At 42.8% G+C, this 22,805-nt stretch overlaps 1 protein-coding gene across 15 annotated transcripts in view; it reads right to left on the reverse strand.

Annotated features, from left to right (window-relative positions):
* Nucleotides 1-22,805, reverse strand: part of Gpld1 (glycosylphosphatidylinositol specific phospholipase D1) — a 56,583-nt gene that overhangs the window by 26,239 nt on the left and 7,539 nt on the right. For 14 of the 15 annotated variants that reach the window (XM_075969992.1, XM_075970001.1, XM_075969991.1 and 11 more), the window contains 10 exons: nucleotides 19,265-19,320; nucleotides 14,389-14,467; nucleotides 11,062-11,159; nucleotides 10,533-10,643; nucleotides 8,640-8,688; nucleotides 7,621-7,675; nucleotides 2,945-3,052; nucleotides 2,742-2,769; nucleotides 2,520-2,659; nucleotides 445-510 (listed from right to left, as the gene is read on the reverse strand). In XM_075969992.1, coding sequence (XP_075826107.1) covers nucleotides 445-510; nucleotides 2,520-2,659; nucleotides 2,742-2,769; nucleotides 2,945-3,052; nucleotides 7,621-7,675; nucleotides 8,640-8,688; nucleotides 10,533-10,643; nucleotides 11,062-11,159; nucleotides 14,389-14,467; nucleotides 19,265-19,320 — 790 coding nt within the window. The remainder of the gene's footprint in view (nucleotides 1-444; nucleotides 511-2,519; nucleotides 2,660-2,741; nucleotides 2,770-2,944; nucleotides 3,053-7,620; nucleotides 7,676-8,639; nucleotides 8,689-10,532; nucleotides 10,644-11,061; nucleotides 11,160-14,388; nucleotides 14,468-19,264; nucleotides 19,321-22,805) is intronic. The other variant, XM_075970002.1, reaches the window with a different exon arrangement.

Here is a 22,805-nt window from a genome sequence, read left to right on the forward strand (position 1 = left end):
CCAGCAGGAGACACCAGCTCTAACAATGTAAACCAGACATTCTGGCTTATTTCTCAGAAATTTCCACAGAGCCCTTCTTCCCACCCTGTGAACGACATGCTTTTTCAGGATGGAGTTTGAGGAATGTCCTTGAGTCACAATAATGGTGATATTTATTAAGACTACTGATGACCATTTATTTAGTGAACAACTGGCTGTATGCATCTGCCTTGCACCCCCTGTCATCTGTAGCCTGTGCCACCATTCCAGGACTCGCGATGTGGTTTGCTGATTTTTTGTTTTCTGGTTTGTTTGTTTGTTTCTGTCAGAAGGACGAACTGTAGTTTAAAAAAATACCAGTGTATTTAAAAGTCACCCAATTGTAAAAGGCTCAGCTAGAATCAGAACCTTGTCTGTCTGTCTGAAGGCCTCTTGCTCCACCCTCTCTGGGGCAGCCCCACTTACCCAAGGGTGTGGTTCCTCCGGCCGTCACATGAGATGAACAGAGGATTCTCAGGCAGGTGGCAGTCACTGGGAAACAGTGGGAGGAGTCAGGCATCTGTCTCCCTCCTCTCCAAGCAACATTTTGACCAGGAATCAGCGATGCACTTTAAATCAGTCTTGTCTCTAGAAGTCCAGTGCAGTATCCATGGTGCCACAGAGACACCTTTAAACCACTCTCAAAGCTCAAAGAATTCACTGCCTGGCCATTCAGATAGACAGCCCAAGTCTTTCTTGCCAAGCCTCCCTATGCCCTCCTGGCACAACGGCAAGGGAAAATGTGTGTACACATGCAAAGAGTTTTATTCAGCAGCAAGAATGGAATTAAATCATCTCTAGGGAAATGGAGTTGAAGATGATCATATCAACCAAAATAAGCCATACCCAAAATATCAAGTTTTCTCTCACACGTAAGACCGAGATAACACACACACCATACACTATTAGGAGGAGCACAGTTCTTGTCTCTGTTTTAATTTACCAACACATGAAACTTCCAAAGTGATTGCAGAGAGAGAGAGAGAGAGAGAGAGAGAGAGAGAGAGAGAGAATATACTTACCTTTTAAAATACATTCATTTTATTTGAAACCCACAGTAGGCTTCCTGAAGCTATGTACAGAACTAGTTCAAAATCCTGAAAATGGGACTGGGCTTGAAGACTGTCACATATGGCAGGGTGCGGGTGGGGGGAATGGAGGTTACTCACTCTACTGTGACTGGGCATTCTGAGTGCTGCCAACATAAACTTAACTTCTACCTAAGCGCAATCATGATACTGGAGCCAGCACTTATTAGGTGCTTGATGCATATTAAACCCTCTGCACGAGAGCTCTCATTGACTGCTCACGCTCTCATAAAGATGGAATGGTGAGTGTCCCCATTTTAGAGGAAATGAAGGCTTAGGGAGGTTTAGCAACTGGTAGCACAAAACTCAGTGGTGAGAAGGAGGTGTCTCCAATTCCAAACCCCACCCTTTCTACATCTAGGCTTGCATGCACCTAAAAACTCTTAGCCAGGCTGGGAAGCTCAGTCAGTCAGTCCTTGCAAGCATGATAACCTGTATTTGATTCCCAGCACCCATGGCCTGGCATGGTGGCCTGCAGTTAGGCCGACCTCTGGAGCTCAGTGGCTAGCCTGTTTAGCTGCTTAGTCTCATCACCAGACCAATTACAGACCCTGTCTCAAAAAACAAAGTAGAGAGCACTTGAAGAATGGCAGTCCTCTACATGGAGAGAGAGAGAGAGAGAGAGAGAGAGAGAGAGAGAGAGAGAGAGAGAGAGAGAGAGAGAGAGAGAGAGAGACCAAACTCCACTGCAAGGGCTTAGATATCTGACTTGAGATTGTGCTAATTATTAAAATAAGATTTTGGAGCTGGGGAGATCACTCAGAAAGTAGAGCACTTGCTGGGTAAGTGTGAGGGTGAGAGTTGCATTCTTTTATGTTGCATTTGTTTAACTCTGTGAAGCTGTGTTTCTTTGCCTGTCTAAAACACCCGATTGGCCTAATAAAGAGCTGAAAGGCCAGTAGTTAGGCAGGAGAAAGGATAGGTGGGGCTGTCAGGCAGAGAGAATAAACAGGAGGAGGATCTGGGAAGAGAAGATGGAGAACAAAAGGAGGAGAGGAGGACTCCAGGGCCAGTCACCCAGCCACACAGCAAGCAGCAGAGTAAGAAGGAAAGAAGGGTGTATAGAAGGGTAAACGCCCAAAGGCAAAATATAGATGGGATAATCTAAGAAAATCTGGTTAGAAATAAGCCAAGTTAAGCTAAGGCCAGGCAATCATAAGAAAGAATAAATCTCCATGTGTGATTATCTGGGAGCTGGGTGGTGGGCCCCCCAAAGAGCCAAAAAGGAAAACAAAAATCAACAGCTAAACAGATGCCCACACCCCAATCAGGCTTTAGAGAGAGCAGAGTTTCCATTATTTTTCTCTGTGAACTGGTTCAAAAAACACTTCTGAGCTGTTTTCTTTTGAGTTTTGGCCTCATCAGCTGAAAATGCTGAGCATTACGTGGGAAACGTGGCAAGGCAAAACTCACCTGGTCCCGTTCTCCAGCATAAAGCTGGTCAGACGGTAGATGTTCGTGGACCAGAATGCCATGTCATCTAGGCCTCCGAGGAAGTACTCTTGGAACTGTTCCACCAGAAAGGGGGACTTGGTAGAGTATGTGGAATAGAGCTGCAGGGGGAGGCAGGAGGGGTAAGGCACGGCACTGTCTGCACAATCCTTTAGCCAAGACTCAGAAAAAGCAGGTCGTTACCTTGGAAACAGCTAACATCTCTCCATGCCTACAACACAAACAAGAGTCTTCATGAGCTGCGCTTTCTAGAGCAAAGTGAGGCAGATAATGAAGAGACCATTCCAGCCATGGAATCCCAGTGCTCCCCTGGAACCGACGTGTGATCAGGGATGCTCGGGAAAGCCCCATAAAGTCAGCTAATTTCCCTCCGGGCTCACACTTACATCTCCAAGAACTGAAGATATGTGCAGTCAACGATGACGTTTTCGGTGATGACTTTGCGACCATAGAGATTATCATAAATTCTCAGTAGATCTTTGATGGGCACATACCTGGAAGATGCATTAAAATGAAAGAAAGATTCTTAGGTTCGGAAATTGAAGGTAATAGTAACAATTGTAGGAGCTCCTCAAGTTCCCAGTGTCCCGTGATTGACTGTATATATCAGATAGTTGATAGTCTTTACCAGTGTTGGTTATTTAACTCTGCCAATGACACTTGCTGAGTAATACCATTATATTCCCATTTTACATAAAAGGAAACTGAGTCACAAGGACAGTAAGTAGTTTTCTCAGTGATGCAGAACAAAAAACTGGTGCCTTAACCAAATATTTATGAAAAGACATTTAAATACCAGAAATTACCAAGTGTAAAAAGTGCTTGATTTTGTGAATTCAGAGGGTGTGTGTGTGTGTGTGTGTGTGTGTGTGTGTATTTTGGCTTTTGAAAGTATCTTACTCTGTAACCAAGCCTGGACTAGAACTCACTATATATCCCAGGTTGTCCTCAAACTCCTAAGAGTCGGACTCAGGCAAGAGCACCAGATCTGGCTTCTCACTTAATGTGATCACCTTAAATGCACAGGAGGAAGCAACAGAGCTCTAGACCCAGCCTTTGGTTCACAGGCATTAATTATTTTAGTTGAAAGGACAGCAGTATCTTAAAATAAGCTTTATATAGTCATTTTATCTCAATTTCAAAATAAAGAAGAGTACAACAACCAATAAAATCCAATTTTTATAAAAAGATGAAACAAACAAAAACAAAAATGAAAGAAAAGGGATATTTAAAAATTGATTTATGTGTGTTTACAAGAAAGAAGGGATTAAGAAGCCCATTTTTAGCTTTTAAGAGCACCTAGGACCGCCTCAATAAAAATGACTTAACAGGCAAAAGAAAATAACAAAAATATTTGTTTTGATGAATCACTAAGCTAGCAAGAAAGTAAAAATAAAATAATTTCAAAGTTCAAACCCAACTAAAAAGTAGAACCTTTGGAAGGCAAGCAAGGAAAGCCAGTTTTACTCTGTCGGCATCTACCGAACCCTGGAAACTACAGGGAGGGAAGAAGGGAGATGACCACGGATATGGAGCCATCCACTGGAGCACGTTCAACCTGTTAGGGACCACACCCCTAAAGAAAACTCCCCTAGCAGCCATCAGCTGTCAGTGACTCCTCAGCTAGGAGTAGGGCTCATAAGTCCCTCCTCCCTCCTCCAGGCTGGAATGCTGACTGGCTTGATCTGTGCAGGCACTATGGGTGCATGAGTCTATCATCCTGAGTGGTCCTCCCACGGATTCTGTGAGTCCGTGAGTCCATTAGTCCTGAGTGGTCCTCCCACAGACGCTATGGGTCCGTGAGTCCATGCGTCCTGAGCAGTCCTCCCTAACCTCTGGCTCTTACAATCTTTCCACTCCATCTTCTGAGAGGTCCCCTGCATCTTGGAGTCAGGTGATACAAATGTCCCATGTACAGCTGGTCCTTCCACAGGCCCTTACTCTCTATACTTTGACCAGCTGTGAGTTTGTGTGTTAACCTTTATCCACTGCTTAACGCTGCTTCTCTGATGAGGACAGAGCTATACTGTAGAATCAATAACCTTTCATCAAACTCCCAACAAGTTTTTCCCAAAACACATCATCCTGATGCTAAGTTTTGTCTGAAAGAGCAAAGACAAAGATCTTTGAAGAAGAAAGATAGTTTGAATGAAAATGTCCCCCATAGGCTCATTGGCTTCTAGTTGTAGGGCAAAAGTCCACACCACGCCCAGTGTCTGTCTGCTGTTCTGTCTCTCTTCTTCTGTCTGTCTCCATCTGTCTGTGTCTCTCTCTGTGTGTATATCTCTCTGTCTCTGTGTGTCTCTGTCTCTGTCTTTCTCTGTTTCTACATCTTATCTCCTGCTTGTGGATAAGATGCAAGATCTCAGCTCCGGCTCCAGCACCATGCCTACCCTCTGCTACACTCCCTGCCATGGTGGTCATGGACTCTGAAACTGTAAGCAAGCCCCCCATTAAATACTTTCTTTTATAAGTTAGCTTGATCATGGTATCTCCTCACAGCAATTCACTGTGATCACTAAGACAGAAGACAAACAGGAAACTCTGCCCTTACAGAAGCAGACATACAGCAAAGCCGTGGGACAGAAAGAATCAGTGTTCCTAAGGGACAGTCACAAGCCCAGAAGAGAAAGGAAAGCACATAGGCGGTGTTGCAGAGCAGTGAGAAAGAGTAGACTATGGGAACACTCAGCCATCTCTATGGAAAAAAATCATAATAAGTTTATACTTCATCTTATACAAAAATTCCCTGATAAATTAAATGTAAACATCTGTATGCTCTTCCAGGAGACCCAGGTTTGGTTCCCAGCACCCACACCACACAACTACAACCCCAGGTTCCAGGGGATCCAGTTCTCTTATGGTCTCCAAAACACCTGCATGTATGTGTTACGCATATAGACAAGCAAGCACACACACATAAATAAAAACAAATATTTTTAAAACCACAAATGTTTAGGAGAGTACTCTCATGCCTTTTAGGTACAATATCTCTTTTGAAAGACATCGGAAGTGCACCCATCTCGGGAGAAGAGATTCAGTCAACTGTTGTGGATGAACAAGGTCCATGTGTCAGAGCACACCCTGTGTGAAAATACATACTACAAACTTCACAAAGATAACTTAGGAAATAATTTAACCAAATGATGAGAAATGAGAAGCTATATATTCAAAACACTAATAAAAAACACTAACAAAAATCAGAGCTAGTAGCACAGACCGATAACCTAGGCTGCTCGAGAGGCAGAGGCAGGAGGTCACCAGGTTAAAGCCTGCCTAAGCTGTGGGTGAGTTCAAAGCTAACCTGAGAGACTCAGTTAGACCCTCCCTCAAGTTTTAAAAAGTGTAAAAAAGAAAATAGAAGCCAACAACTGTGGTGGCATTTCATTTATATTTTAATAAATAAAGCTTGCCTGAAGATCGGAAAAGTAAACCAGCCTCATGGGCCAGCTTTACAGACCAGGCAGCCATGACACAGTAGGCAAAATGACACCTATCTTTTATCCCAGTAGCCATACTAGGTTGCCATAGGAACCAGGCAGTGGTGGTGCATCCCTTAATCCCAGCACTAGAGAGGATTATAAAATGGGAGAAGACAGCTCTCAGTCAGTCTCATTCTGAGGTTTGCTGGAGGCAGAATCATCATTTTCAGACTGAGGTTGAGGTAAGAGCCAGTGGCTGGCTGTTTTGTTATTCTGACCTTCAGGTTGAACTCCAGTTTCTGTCTCTGAGTTTTTATTAATCATGCTACAAAGGATCTAGTGATGGAGGAGGGTCATCTTTCTATCTGTTGTTTCATTGGTTAAGTAATAAAGAAACTGCTTGGCCTCTGATAGAACAGAAAATTAGGTAGGCTGTAGTAGACAGAACAGAATGCTGGGAGAAAAAAGCTGAGTCAGTCGGTTGCCATGATTCTCCCACTCCAGACAGACGCAGGTTAAGTTCTTCCCTGGTAAGCCACTTCGTGGGCTACACAGATTATTAGAAATGGGTTAGATCACTATGTAAGAGCTAGCCAATAAGAGGTTAAAACTAATGGGCCAAGCAGTGTTTAAAAAAATACAGTTTTCGTGTAATTATTTTGGGTAAAGCTAGCCATGCGGGCGGCCGGGTGCCAGGGAACGTAGCCTGCTGCTCGTACTACAACAGAGTGGCGCCCAACGTGGGGCATGAACCTACGACCCTGAGATTAAAAGAGTCTGGATTCTTTGTATTATTGTGTTTTCTTTAAAAATTTTGACTGTGAAGGAGCTAAGTACAGAGAGACATTTCATTATATGAGCTGCCAAGTGGAACCAGAACGGATATCATGAGGGTATGATTTCAGAATTTGGGTCTAAGGATATGATGCTTTGAAAAGGGCCTTCTTTTGTTTTCACAGAGGATGTGACCCTGTGGATTGCATCTATCCCATGATAGACCACATCCTCCTGAAAGGTTGCTGTAAACATCCTCAAAAAATTGCTTTGCTCAACTGCCAACTGAGATAAAACTAGCACACAGGTTACACCATAAAAGATCTAAATAACAGCGCCCCATTCAGCAGAAAGCAGTTTGGAGAAAAATAACTGCGCCCATATTCCCAAATATTGTTTATAAATGTTCTTTTTAAATTTAAAGGGAGAGATGATATAGATATAAATAATTTACATTGGTATGAATCTTGGTTTATTGATACAAGTTTAAGGTCAATTTTGTTATATGTATATGTATTTTTGATCTTGATTAAGGTATTGTGATTGTGTAGTTCATTTAAAAATGTAATGTATATAGGTTGTTAATGGATAATCATTAATAATAATCAAGCTTGTAGTCATGTTAGTTAGATTTTCTAGATATGCATAGATATATTTCAGACAGGCATTCTTCAATCTAGCTCACAATAAAGTGACTGCCTAGCATTCAGAAGGTCTGGGTTCAATACCTAGAAACAAGAGTGAAATAAATAAAATAATAAAATAAATAAAATATATAAACTAATGGGGGAAAAAACAAATACAGCAAGAGCCCAAGACACAAATGTCATTTTGGCATCCCATAATTAAAAGAACATTGGTCTTACCAGCGCCGTGAGAGGTAATTAAAATTAAATTCAAACTGGCTCAACACATCTCCTCCTACAGCAAGAGAAACATATTTACAATCTGTGGGCTAATGACCAGACACTTCTTACACATTCCCACAAACACATTTCCACAAACAGACCTTTCCCACAGTTACTCTTCCTCTGTTTTAGATATGCCCTGAAGAAAAAGCTAACTTTAAAAAAAAAAACTTAACTAATGAAATGTAGAAATGAATTAAGAATCACTTGTATAATAAGACAATTCTATTTTCTATATGTTTGTTTGTTTTAACAGGGTCTCACTGTGTAGCCCTACCTTGCCTGGTTCTCACTGTGTGCTTAATGTTGGCCTTCAACTTGCAGTAATCCTCCTGTCTCAGCCTTCCAAGAGCTTAGGGGTGTGTGCCGCAATACCCAGCTTTGAATTTATTTTACTTTAAGGAAAGATAGACCATAGACGACCTTTTCAATAAATATTAACTTGTATATTTAAAGAGAATTGCTACAGGACAGAAGATGGAGTTTATCAGTCGAAAGCTAAAGTACAGCTGACTAAGACTAATCTAGCCAGTGGAGTTTAAGTCAACACATAAGTGAAATTTCTTTAGTAAAATTATACATCAACAACCAAAGACATATTTTTAAACAAAAACTATATTAGCATGCCAATTTAGAAATGCATGTCTGTGTTACACGAGCTGTGATGTATTCTAAATGAACTTTAGCATTCCAATTAGAAAAATACTTAACAATGTATAAGGTTGTCAGGGTGACTCGATAGGTAGAGGCACTTGCTTGCTGTATAAGCCTGGTGACCTGAGTTCTATTCCCAGAACCCACAAAAAGGTGGATGGAACAACTCCACAAAGTGGCCCTTTGGCCTTCACACACGCACATTGTGGCTCAGCACACACACATACATCGTGCACATGCGAGCACACATGCTCTCTCACACACACATGCATCCCACGAATAAATAAAGTCATTGGCATATGAGGAAAGCGAGTAAACAGTACCAAAGTCACCAGCTGAATGAGCCTCAGAATAGGAGTCGTGAAAATCAATCTGAGGAACAAAGAGAAGCACATGATGAATGTCACAGACTGTGACCTAGAATGTCACCCCAAGTCCGACCAGCTGAGGGGAGGTGACAGCCTGACCCAGGGGACCACAGAAGTGTATCTTGGTGGACTCGGTCTTCACACTAACATTCTCCTTGTTGCCTGTGTTGGCCCTTGAGTTTGGAAACAAGATGACTGCAGATGATTGTACCACCCGTGGGTGGACAATGTCTCCAGTGGAGTCCAAGAGACTGGAATTAAAAGAGACTAAAGTGGGTGGAGGAGGGTAAGGAGGGACAAATCTGAGCAAGGTATATGAACTTGTCATAATGAAACTCATTATCTTATATGCTAACTTACAATAAAATGGAAAAAAACCAGGCTGGAGTGATGGTTCAGTGGTTGAGAGCACTTCCAGAGGACCCAAGTTTGACCCCCAACAACCACATGGTGGCTCACAACTGTCTGTGACTCCAGATGCACAGGAACCCAACTACCTCTTCAGATCTCAGCAGGCATTGAATATACGTGGTGCCCAGACACACAATATGCAGGCAAAACACCCATCCACATAAAATAAAGTTTAAAATATTAATTTAAAAATGTCAAAAGTCAAATAAAACAACTAAGAGTAGAGCCTTTCAGCTAAACTATCAGGAGAGACTGCAATTCTGAACAGAGCCAAGTGGCAGCTATTCCCCTCCTTGTATAGACACGGCCTCAAAGACACTGCAAAGACACCTCTGTCCCTGTTTGTAGCACAGTAGTCCTCTTTGTTTTGTGGATGAGTCTTCAGAGGTGGGAACAATGAAAAGAAGAGAGTGGAGGAGAACTTGAGGGAACAGGATGACCAAGATGGGGGAAGGACAGAGAAGGAGAGCAAGGAAGAGATATCCTGATTGAGGGAGACATTATGGGGGTTAGCAAGAAACCTGGCACTAGGGAAATTCCCAGGAATCCACAAGGATGACCCCAGCTAAGACCCTAAGCAACAGTAAAGAGGGTGCCTGAACTGGCCTTCCCCTATAATCAAATTGCTTACTACATTAATTGTCGTCATAGAAACTTCATCCAGCAACTGATAGAAACAGATGCAGAGATTCACAGCTAGAACTGGGCCGAGCCCAGTCGAAGAGGGGGAAGAGGAGTGATAATATGAGAAAAGACCATGATAGTGTTACCCACAGAAACAGCTGACCTGAGCTAGTGGGAGCTCGCTGACTCCAGACCGACAGTGGGGGAACCTACATAGGTCCAAACTAGGCCCTCTGAATGTGGGTGACAGTTGTATGGCAGGGACAGTCTGTGTAGCCACTGGCAATGGGACCAGGATTTATCCCAAGTACTTGAACTGGCCTTTTGGAGCCCATTCTTTTTGGAGGGATACCTTGCTCACCCTAGATATAAGGAGGAGGATCTTGGTCCTTCCTCAAAGTGATGTGCCAGACTTTGTTGACTTACCCTCTCTAAGCCTTACCCTCTCTAAGGAGTGGATGGGGAGTGAGGTGGGGGAGAAGGTGGAGGGAGCAGGAGAAGGGAAAGGGAACTGGGATTGGAATGTAAAATGAGAAAAGATTGTTTTTTAAAAAGTGAATAAAAAAAGAAAAAGACAAAATTCTGACAAGAAGCCACTTGGGATATGGAAGGCTTATCTCCACAGGATGTATGGATATCCTAAAGTGCTCCTTTTCTTTAAAGGAATCCAGTCTTGTTTCTGGAGCTTGGGATCAAACCCAGGGCTTTGCGTGCTAAGCAAACATTCTACCTCTGAGCACCCCGCAACCTGCCTGAGTCCACTTTTGATCTGGGTGTGATGATGGTAGCACCCTCGTGGCCATATACACTCACGGCTCCCATTGTCCTGAGGAATCCTTGTTCAATACCCAGGCTGTGCCAGCTGACATCAGCAACCATGTGTGAGGTGATTCCAAATAAGAAAGCTACCAACTTCTCTGTGTCCTGACAAAAAAAAGGAAATTCAAGTCTTAGGTGTTGGGTTATGTCAAGTCCCTGAAAGGCCTTTACAAACATGAACTGATTCCCATTATTGAGACTTAATAAGGAATCAGAAGCAGACGAACTATATAGCTTCTAGTTATAGGAGAGCACATAGGATTTTCTGGAATGCTGTGTGGTGCCTTGGAAGAGTTTCAGATCCGTTGGCGTTGGAGAAAAATGACCAAGTGACAATCTCTGAACTTTTCTTTGGTAACTTTAGTTAAGTATTGACGAGACATCCGCTGTGTCCCCATTAGTGTGCATGTCACTGCAGGTCACGTGATAGTTAGCTATCCCAGGCTGGGGATCAGAGATGCCAGGTGGAGTGAATCCAACAGTGCTTGTCAGTGCAGGGGTGAGCGGAAGAGGGCACACCCACCTTCTCCCAGGGCAGAGGGTAGTTCTCCCGAATGTAATGAATGCTGGCATTGAGAAATGGAGTCCAGTGAGTCCTCTCAGATACATCGTGGTATTTTCCTGACAAAACAAAAAAGTGGAGCCTAAAAAGTTGAGTCTCCTCAAGCTCCCCATGACCACTCAATGGATTACTGGATCTCTTCACTTTCCCTCCAATATTCTTTCCCTCTGTTCTTCCTCCCAGGACACCTCGTGAGCAGACAGGCCAGAAGAGTCACTCAGAGGATACTTCCACAAGGATATACCCATATTCCAACATCTCATCCCCTTTACTCTCTTTTAATCTATTTTTATTATTGTTGTTGTTGTATTTGTGTGTCTGTTTGTGTATACATGCACACTATATCACAGCTCTCATATAGACATTAGAGAATAATTTCCAAGAGTCACTTTTCTTCTTCCATTATATGGTCATCAGACCTGGAAGCATATGGTGGTATATTATTTGTATTTTAATAAATAAGGCTTGCCCGAAGATCAGGGGGGCAAAGCAGCCATGCTAGCAAGCACCTCTACTCACTGAGCCATCTCACACACACCCTCCCCAATTATTCACTGGAAGTTACTTTTCTCTGCCATATGATCCTAATCTTTATATCACATAGGAAAGTATAAACTGACTTACGAAAACATGGAAAGCCAAGCATGGTGACAGCACACTTGCAATCCCAACACTCAGAAGGCAGAGGCAGATAGAGGAGGATCAGAAGTTCAAGGTCATTTTCAATTACATGGTGAGTTTGAGGCCATAACTGGGCTACATAAGACTCTATCATGGAATAAGAAAAAGGAAGGAAGAGAGGGAAGGAAAGATAAATGATTGATAGGTACGTAGGTAGATGATACATAGATACATAGATGATAGATAGATAGATAGATAGATAGATAGATAGATAGATAGATAGATAGATAGATAGATAGATAGACAGACGATAGGTTTGATGGCCTTGTCCACACTTTTCAGAACCATGTTTGTGTAGGCCAGTATGCATTGAATACTGCTTCTTAAATTTAGTGATCAAAATATCCTTTTCTCTTTCTCATGTGTAATCTTTCAAGGGACTGTCAGAAAATCAAGGGACAATGGCACTCCCTGAATGCTACTTAAGAAATGCCAAGTGAGAAACAGTAGGTTAAAAATAAGAGCTACGACCCATGTGATATAAAGATTAGGATCATAGGCAAAAACGATGGAATTGCAGAATGACAGACTGAGAGGATGTGAAAGTCTGAATGTAATTGGTCCCCATTTTCTAGCAGGGAGTGGCACTATTAGGAGGTATGGCTTTGCTGACATGGGTATGACCTTGTTAGAGGAAGAGTGTCACTGTTGGGGCGCCTTTGTGGTTTCCTATGCTCAGGATACCACCCAGTGTCTCAGTTGACTTCCTGTTGCCTACAAGTCGTAAGACTCTCAGTTACACCTGCCTGCACTCCGCCATGCTCCCAGTCATGGTAATGGACTGAACCTCTGAAACTGTAAGCGAGCAATTAAATGCTTTCATTTATCAGGGTTGCTGTGATCATAGTGTCTCTTTACAACAATAAAAATCCTAACTAAGACAGAGGAAAACAGAAAGAAGTATTTATAAATACAAGAAATGCCAAGCTTAGCGGTCTGGAATCCTGAGTACAGAGACAGTAGCACCTTAGCATTTCACGATGTTAAACTGAGGGCGGTCCTTACAGGTGTCTTACAGGAAAGCGAACACCACGAGGAGATAAGAGTGAAAACCCCATGCAGACTGAATTAATCAACCTGGACCAGACTTTGGGGAGTCTAATAACAGGTAATTTATTCCCTGTGTATTTAAGCCCAGCACAATTTGGAAAAAAAAAAAGTGTCCTGGTGTAACACTATCCCTCTTGCACAAGGAAGCATAATTATATTGAAACTCAACTCAGAGTACACGTTGTTTCGTCCACGAAGATGGGTTCTATAGCTAGCTAGCTATACTAGCTTAAGGCCCTAAGGGTCTGACTTGGTCTTGGTCATACAGATAGTATAGAGGTCATTTGGGCTATTAGCTACCTCTGGTCCTGATTATGGAAGCTTTGGAGAGCCTCTGGCTATCAGGGTCATTTAGATAACTAGCCAATTCCAGTTTTGGTTATAAGAACTTAATATGGCCTGGCCCAACAGATAACACAAATCACTAGGCTGTTAATCATTTCCAAGTCTCAGCTTTCTGGATGGAAGAACAGGTTTTTCATCTTTTCAATTGAAAAGACAATCCTGTATGCTTAACATTTATAGTTTCTGTGGAGATCCGTGGGCTCAAACACTTTTGTGCTAGGCTCCCGACTAAATGCCACCCCTAGATTGTTGAGAAATGGGATTTAAAACAATAGATAATCCTGAGGCACCAGAAATGGTTTCCATGGTGATCTGATGACCCAGTGAAGTGGAAGATCAACCCTTCAGATCTCTACCAACTTCCACCAGGCAGGGTAACTCCAACAGTACCTGTTTCAGCCAGTTTCTTTGTGCCCTGGCTTGGTTTGGTTGGGTTGGGTTGGGATTGGCAATGGACAGAATGAATTAGGAGATAAGAGAAAAGGAGGAGATGGAAAGTCTGGTTATTTACATTCTCAGCTCCTCTGCTGTAGGGTCGAAGTGGGCTGCTATGACCCTTAGCTACAAATTCCACTCCTGTCAAGTGGCCCTCTCCAGGAAGATCTCCCACCAGGAAGCAGTAACCACGCCCCTGCACTATCTATGGTGGTGACTCCTTACACTGTCCAAGCCTCAAATTCCCCTCAATGTACTCAGCAAGCCTAGATCCTCACAGCACTGGCCAGTGATATCGCTAATACCAAGAACAGCCCAGAGAGAGGGTTACTGTAGAGCAGACACAGAAGTGAGGCTGTAGGCTGTACGCTGACAGACACAGAGGGACTGCCACTGAGCACCAAAGAGAGCAGAGACATCTAGACCAGGCATGAAGCAGAGATGTCACTGATGAACAATCATTTCACAAATGTGTGTTTACATATAAAGTTGTATTTCATTTTCATTTATGTACATGCGTTTGTCTGTATCTGATATACATGTGGGTGCAGGTACCTGTAGAGGCCAGAAAAAGGTGTCAGATCCCTTAGAGCCCAAGTTACAGGTAGTTATGAGCCACCTAACATGGGTGCTGAGAACCAAAACCCCATCTTCTGCAAGAGCAAAGTACGCTTTTAACCACTGAGTCGTCTCCCCAGCCCATGGAATATAGATATTTTAAAGTCAATCCTGTTAACCAGTAAATGTGGCATCATTACTCTGAAAACCCTCCCTTACCTCGTTTGCAGATGCTAGGGTAAAAGGCATCAGGAAACACCGTCCCAGCCTGGTATGCATCCTGGTGTTCTAAAAGCAACTGAGGAACAAGAGAACGCAGAAATTAGAGGGAGGAACTAGCAGACTGGGAGAAGTCGGCCCGGTGCCTTTCTAGCTATGAGAGACTAAAACTACACTGGATACAGGCAGAATGAAGAAAAAAGGTGGACAGGAGTGATTAAAATGTTAAAAACCCATGTATATTTCACCAGAATGCAGTACATATCATATATAACCTCAGGGCCTTTCCTGCATAACAGTTTAGAAAGTAGCAAAAGCTAAGCTGCCTGTTTAATCTTTACCATCTTTTGTTTTCTACTTTCGTTTCTCTAATGGAGTAAAATTCCCCTAAAACTATTTTAAATTTTTATTTCTTTGTTTTGGTTTTCTGAAAAAATGTAGCCCAGCTAGCCTGAACTTGCTACCTGCAGCCAAAGGTGACCTCGATCTCCTAAGCCTCTTGCCTTCACCTCCAGAGTTCTGGGGTTACAGCCTGTACCAAACACCATACCTGGCCTTCCCTAAGACTATTCAGCTGTTCCAAAATTGGTTTAGGACAAGACTTTCAATGATCTACAGTGAAATAAGAAAAATATAGATACACACACACACAAACACATACACACCCACCAAGTGGTTGATGATACCCACTTTTAACCCTAACACTTGGGAGGTAGAGGCAGGTGGATCTCTGTAAGTTTGAGGCCAGCCTGGTCTACAGAGTGAGATCCAGGACAGCCAGAGCTACACAGAGAAACCCTGTCTGTTATATCTAATAGGCTTTAGTCCATGCTTCCTTCCTCCCTCCCTCTCTTTCTTTCTTCCTTTTTTCCCTGTGCATTAGAGAGTTAGAAAAATATTCTTGCCCTTTGAAAACAACGAGAGTGGACAGCAGGGTTTTCTCTAGATTGTCTTTGTTGAACTCGCTCACTCAGTTCTGTTGACTCTTATGGTGGGGCGAGCTCAGCCCAGAGGTCAAGAAATGGAGACTGGGGGCTGGAGAGATGGCTCAGTGGTTAAGAGCATTGCCTGCTCTTCCAAAGGTCCTGAGTTCAATTCCCGGCAACCACATGGTGGCTCACAACCATCTGTAATGAGGTCTGGTGCCCTCTTCTGGCCTGCAGACATACACACAGACAGAATATTGTATGCATAATAAATAAATAAATAAATAAATATTTTTAAAAAAAAAGAAATGGAGACTGAGTCTCCAGAGTGCTTGGCATGACCCCAGATCTGCCATAGAGCCCTCCTGCTTCTCCCACTAGCTTGGAAGCGTGCATGTTTTCTGCAGCAGAGATGCAGAGGCTCCTGGTGGAGCACCAGCAGCCGGTTAGTTGCTCACAGGCAGAGCATGGGACATCAGGTTGACCGGGAACATGGGCTGAGGTTACAAGGCCCTGTAACTAGTGCTCAAGATGGATCTGCATTTTCCAAACAAGACTTTGTTGAAATCTGTTGAATCTCAGTGAGCCAGCAGGACAGCAGCTATGGCAAAAGGCACACAGGCAGTTTTTGGGACCGCCGTTTTGCATGTTGTTCCCAGAGGCCTTTCTAGATGTTTCTAGACACCACTGGAGCTGTTCCTCTGACTCTTACACAGGTGTGACAGCCAGTTCCTTTGTTCCTGGTCTTTAACCCCTTTCTGGCTAAGCTGGATCAAGGGGTTTCTGCAAAGGGACAGTGAAGGACACAATCCACAGTTAAGTTTGGAGGTATAATTGTTTTGTTTTTCTTTTTTAAAAATTTATTTATTTAGTGTGTGTGTGTGTGTGTGTGTGTGTGTGTGTGTGTGTGCATTCACCTGTGTGGATGAATGTGTGCTACAGCACACATGTGGCGGTCAGAGGGCAGCTTCCAGGAGCAAGTTCCCTCCATCCCCATGGGCTCTAGGGCTCAAACCCTCTGCCATTAGCCTTGGTACAGAGTACCTCTACCCACTGAGACATCTCACCAACTAGATGACTGGACTTCTGTCACTTAAAAATCATAGGTAACAAGTTTTAGAGACAGTTAAGTGGTTAAAGGCTCTGGCTGCTGTTCCAAAGGCCAGAGTTCAATTTCCAGTACTCCCATCAGGAAGATCACAGTTGCCAGCTCCAAGAGATCTGACACCCTCTTATGGCCTCCACAGTCACATGTTCACATGTGGCATACACACACACACACACACACACACAGAGAGAGAGAGAGAGAGAGAAAGAGAGAGAGAGAGAGAGAGAGACGAGCGCATGTAGGCATGCATGCACATACACATACATACACATATAACAAATTTTCAAAAAGCATAAAATAATCTTAGCAGCTCTGTTTTAGGAGCTTGATGTTTAGGAGCTTTCTGACACATCAAGGGAGAGGTAACCATTACAATAAACCATTATCAGGCATAGGCTATTACAGATGAGGTCATAGAAAAGTTTTGACTCTCAGGAAATACATTGAACCTTATTAATAAGTTAATGGCTAAAAGGCCAGGTTAAACCTAGAGTGAAGTACCCTTTTGTGAGACAGGGTCACTCACAACCTAGGCTTGCTTCGAAAGTGCTGTGCAGTCAAGGGAGATCTTGAACTGACCCTTCTGCCTCAACTTCCCACTTCCGGGAATGGCAGGTGTTCACTACCCTGCCCAGCCCAACTTTGTTTATCTACCAAACTGGCAAGGGAGAAAAGAATAAAAAGTAAACCATAAAAGCAAAACCTCTATCAAATCTGAATATTTATCAATTTTTCCAGTAAAACAGAAGAAGGACTAAGGCTGGTTTTGTGCACTATGAAGTACACATCCATGAATGTGGTTTTTGCGCATGCTTTCTGTCACATGCCTTCCACAGAAAGTGGAATGTAAAAAATTTCCCTGCCCCCAGCAGCTCCCAGAAACTCTAACTTAAAGGTGGCGACATTTCGGCCTGAGTCTGGCCCTAAAGAAATGCTCGCCTTATCCTGTCTGATAAGGAAGTACAGTTGAGCAACCTGAGCAACGATTGCTGGGCTTCTCCACCCGAGCAGGGAATGTTAAATCAGACTCCTTGATGACGCTGTCCAGCTTCCGCCCACGCGATGACACCTCCATAGAATTCCAGAGGACAGCTGGGCTCAAGGAAGCTTGAAGGACTCATAAACAATAGCTTATCCTGAGCCAGAGAGATAGCACACACCTCCTCTCAAAACACACAAGATAGATAAATAAACAGAATAAGCAAAACTTATCTAAGGATCTCATTACGGAACTAGGAAGTGGTGCAGCCCCAGCTCAATGGGGAGGATGCATTCTGAGTTCTTCTAAATTCAAGCTGGTGTTTGAACTTGCCGCAAGCTGTGAGAGCCAAAGTTACATTTTAAGTTTTAATTAATATGCCTTGGAGATCCACAAAACAAAAAGATGCCTCTGATCTGCAAGCCCCTTACCCAAGGGCAGATAGTCCCTGACACGCTGGAAGCTACTCTTTAGGGGAGATAATGACCCACATGTTTCTCCCCAAAACAAGTCTGTTAGACCCATCTGTACCTGATGTGCTTGATCATATATAGGCAGGACGTTCACAGGAAGGAAATAAGTCGGGATGGACACTTGTCCCTGATTGGATGTAGGCTGGAGGTATAGCAGGATTTATGCTTGTCCCTGATTGGACCTGAAGGGAAATACTTAAGCTGCTACAAAACTTGATTCGGGACCATTCTGCCCGCCACCCAGGAATTCAGAGATGGACCTGACCAGTATTTAATTAAAGCTTGCTCCAAATTTGGCTTTCAACTGTGGTAGTGGTCTTATCCTCGATTCGTGGGATTAACAATGCCTGGCTATCCACCTGCCTTCCTTTTTACATTTAGTTATCTGTGCATGTGTGCCATAGGCCATATGTAGAGGTCAGAGAGCAACGTTCAAAAGTAGGTTTTTCCTTCCACTGTCTGGATTCTAGGATCAGACTCAGGTTGGCAGGCTCAGCAACAAGCACCTTTACCTGCTGAGCCATCTCCTCAGACCAGTGGTCTGAGTTAGTTCTGATGTCACAAGAGACTGCCAACCACTGTTACCAGTGTCGGTCTTTAAGACTCGTCTTTGCCGTAGAATGTTATGTATTATCATTATTATTATTATTCAACTAGAAGTAGTGCATAGGAACACAATGGGTTAAACTGACTTTAGGATGGGCACAGGTGACCCATCCTATAGGTGAAAGGAGACACAGAAATAGCACGCTTCTTCATAAAGATCTCTAGCTTCTGAGTTCGAGCTGAGGCCACAACTCTTATCTAGAACATGCATGGCCCTGGGTTCAATTTCCAGCAATATAATATATTCTAGACACACACACACACACACCCCAGAGAGAGAGAGAGAGAGAGAGAGAAATTCTGCTCCTCCTGATGATAAAGATGTGGACAACATATAGTGATGAAAAGTAGAAAATGAATGAGTGGTTTCTCTCAAGTGTGACCTCTCTTTATAAGAAAAAAATTATATAAAAAATATTTCAAGGACCAGGCATGTAGCTCACTAGTAAAGCTATTGCCTAGCATGCACAAGACCCTAGATTCTATACCAACTATTACAAAAAGCAAAGAAACATGTTTTTAAATTATAAATTATATTACCTACATATTTAAATTTTAAATATTAATATATGTAGTATATTAAAAATGTTTAAAATTGATAGACATATTTATTTGTATACATACATAGTGACTGAGTGGCACTGGAGGAGATGTGTACCTTTTAACCACAACATTAGCTTTATAAAGACATAAGGACAACTCTTAGGATTAAGGATGTTTAGACTTTTGTTTGACACCCACAGAGGGAAACGTATGTACAGTCAACAGAAATCCAGCTCCCTACCTCTTTGTAGTTAATGTGTCCATTTTGAAGCTGAAGAAACTCCAGAGCCCTGTGTCCTGAAAGAAATGAATATCATACAAGCTAAGTTCAACTGTACTTACCAGAGATCATTTTTAAAAGATTTCTTTTAAATTATGTGTGTGTGTGTGTGTGTGTGTGTGTGTGTGTGTGTGTGTGTGTGTGTGTGGTATGGTTATACACACATGAGTGCAGTTACCCGGGGAAGCTAGAAGAAGGCATAGGATCCCCTGGAGCTGGAGTTATACACAGTTGTGAGCCCCCCAGCATGGAGGCTTAGAAGTGAGCTTGGGTCCTGTGCAAGAGCAAGAAGCACTTTCAGGGGCTGGAGAGATGGCTCAGAGGTTAAGAGCATTGCCTGCTCTTCCAAAGGTCCTGAGTTCAATTCCCAGCAACCACATGGTGGCTCACAACCATCTGTAATGAGGTCTGGTGCCCTCTTCTGGCCTGCAGGCATACATACAGACAGAATATTGTATACATAATAAATAAATAAATATTAAAAAAAAAGAAGAAGCACTTTCACTTGACAAACCACCTCTCTAGCTCCATAGAGATCAGTTTTGAGGGAAACAGAATTTCAGAGTTGCAAACTATAGAGAGAACTGGAAACAAAAAGTAAGTTTGTATTCCCTTGAGGTTTTCTTTACACATAACTGTTTTGTTTGTCTGTCTGTCTGTCTGTCTGTCTGTCTGTCTGAGACAGGGCCTCTCTGTGCAGCCCTGACAGGCATGGAACTCTGTAGACCACACTGGCCTTGAGCTCTCAGAGATCCACCTGCCTCCTTCCAAGTGCTAGGATTAAAAGCATCCTTCCCCATGCCTGGCTAAGGTATAATTGTTTGAAAAATATTTATATCATCAGAATACAAATCAAATTTATATGGAAATTTAAAATTTCTGCTTAATTAACTATGACCTTGGACAAGTTACCCAACATTGTAGGCCTCAGTTCCCTCTATGTGAAATGAAAACAAAATGCTACCTCACAGGTTGGCTGAGGGAACCACAGAAAGTACATACTGAGTGAGGACAGTAGCAGCCATTTGGGAGAAACTGGGAAAACAGAAACTCTCATGGTATTTGCCTCAGAACTGAGGAAATAAATATAAACACAAAATACAAGAAAAGCTCAAAGCATGCCTGACCCCCAAGTATATCTCATGATTGAAATACTTTGAAAGGACAAGTTTACCACAGAAAACCCCCTAGTCTACTACCCACCCACTCCCCCCACCACACACACATAAAGAGATTCAAACTGAATCTGAGCATCAGTGGAAGGGCTGACATTCCTGGGAACACACGCAATGGCAATGGCAACACCTAATTTCTATTGTGAATTGCATTCACTTTTTAAAAGATTTATGTTTATGTGTATGAGGTTCTGCCTACATACATGTATATGCACCACATGCATCTGGTGCCTTCATAGGCCAGACGAGGGTGATGGATCCCTAGAGTGTAGACAGTAATTAGAGCTCATATGGGCACTACAAAGCAAACCCAGGTCCTCTGAAAAGGCAATCAGTTTTCTTAATTGCTGAGCCATTGCTCCAGCCCTGAATGGCATTTATTTTTTTTTAATTCACATACCAATTTAAAAAACAAAACCACCCCTCTACTGTATTCATTGATACCCTAACAGTCAAGTCATAAAACATACAAATAATATGGATGTAAGATTCCAGTGTTTCCCAACACAAACCACTGAACAAGGATAATTCTAATAACAAATTGACATAAATGCCAATCTTCCACCCAGGCCTCACATAAAAATGAAAAAAAATAAAAAAACGAACTAGCTATATCATCTAAGTTGTTGGTAAATATAAGGTGAAATTTCAATTGCCTTTTATATGAAAAACCTTAGACTTTGTGCAGGTTCTATTTCTTGTATGTCTGTGGACATCGATCTTTTTTTTGAAAAAGGGCTTCACCTTGTAACCCAAGCTGGCCTGGAACTCACAATGATCCTCCTGCCTATGCTTCTCCATTGCTGGAACTACAAGTATAAACCACTACCTGACTGGATATGTTTAAATACCCATTAGGACTTACGTGTCCATTAGGCATCAACACAGAAACTCCAAGGTTTTTTGTTTGTTTGTTTGTTTGTTTTACTCCAGGATTTAAATAGTTATTTTCATTTACCTATGCTCCCTTAGAGTGTCTGTCACTTTAGAGTTGGAAGAGCCTTCAGAATTCAGGAGTTTGCCCCCTCCCAGTCTTGTGGGACACTCCACTGCCACGGGCTGCTCAGAACCACACATCCAGTTTACAGCAGGACTGTCTAATAGCTGAGATCTGTGCTTTTTCCCGTTGTTTCCCGACTCCCTTTCAGTAGTGATGTTTGATAGAAAGAAGATCAGGCTCGTTGTCAAGACACAAGCGAGCCTGAAACGGTATTTCCATTTCCTCATCTGCAAACACAGCCCTCTGTGTCTCTTTACACTGGGAACTGCAATCTGAGGGTCCTGCCTGCCACGGCTCAGAGTCTACATCTACTTTGCACTGGTAAATTTTCCTGTCATATCTGTAACCTTGTCACTCTTTGTAACTGATAGAGGTGGCATAAGTATGAAATAATATCATCTTTATTGAAATAGAAGAAAGCCCAGAACATTAAATCTACTTAAATTAGTCTTAAAATTGCTGTAGAGCCGGGCAGTGGTGGTGCACGCCTTTAATCCCAGCCCTCGGGAGGCAGAGGCAGGCGGATCTCTGTGAGTTCGAGACCAGCCTGGTCTACAGAGCTAGTTCCAGGACAGGCTCCAAAGCCACAGAGAAACCCTGTCTCGAAAAACCAAAAAAAAAAAATTGCTGTAGAATGCACTCTTACTTTGCTCATATTATGAATTACCTTACACTTTCCACATGTTAAAAAATTTCACAAATACGTTTTATAAGATCGAGATCCGTTTGTCAGGAAAGACCCGAACACATGCTTAGGCTGGTAGCTATGTAATGTGATGAGTATTTCAATTAACTTATCAACATATCAGATCTCATACCTTAAATATATACAGTTTATTTTTGGTCAATTATTCCTTAGCAAAGCTAGAAAAAGGGAAGTCTGAAAAAAAAGCCCTCCTGTTTTCACTTATTCAATTCCAGTCTATCCTGGTCTGATTCTATTGCTGAAATAAACACCATGGCCAAAAGTGACTTGAGGAGGAAAGATTTTATTGGCTTGCACACCCCAATCACGGGGAAATCAGGGCAGAAACACAAATCAGGAGCCCGCAGGCAGGAACTGAAGCAGAGACCATGGAGGAACAGTACTCACTGGCTTGCTGGCTCCTAGCTTGCTTGGCCTGCTTTGTTTATATGCCCAGACATCTGCCCACAGTGAACTGAACCTCCCCCATCAATCAGGAATCAGGAAAATGTCCCACAGACTTATCGACAGTCTAATCTGATGGAGGCAATTCCTCAGTTGAAATTCCCTCTTCCCGGAACTGTCTAGGTGGCAATAACTAGCCAGAATTAGATAACTAGTAGATGTCCCCAAGGCCAGGCA

The sequence above is a fragment of the Microtus pennsylvanicus genome, chromosome 4 (genome assembly GCF_037038515.1).
Source record: "Microtus pennsylvanicus isolate mMicPen1 chromosome 4, mMicPen1.hap1, whole genome shotgun sequence".
Classification (NCBI taxonomy): domain Eukaryota; kingdom Metazoa; phylum Chordata; class Mammalia; order Rodentia; family Cricetidae; genus Microtus; species Microtus pennsylvanicus.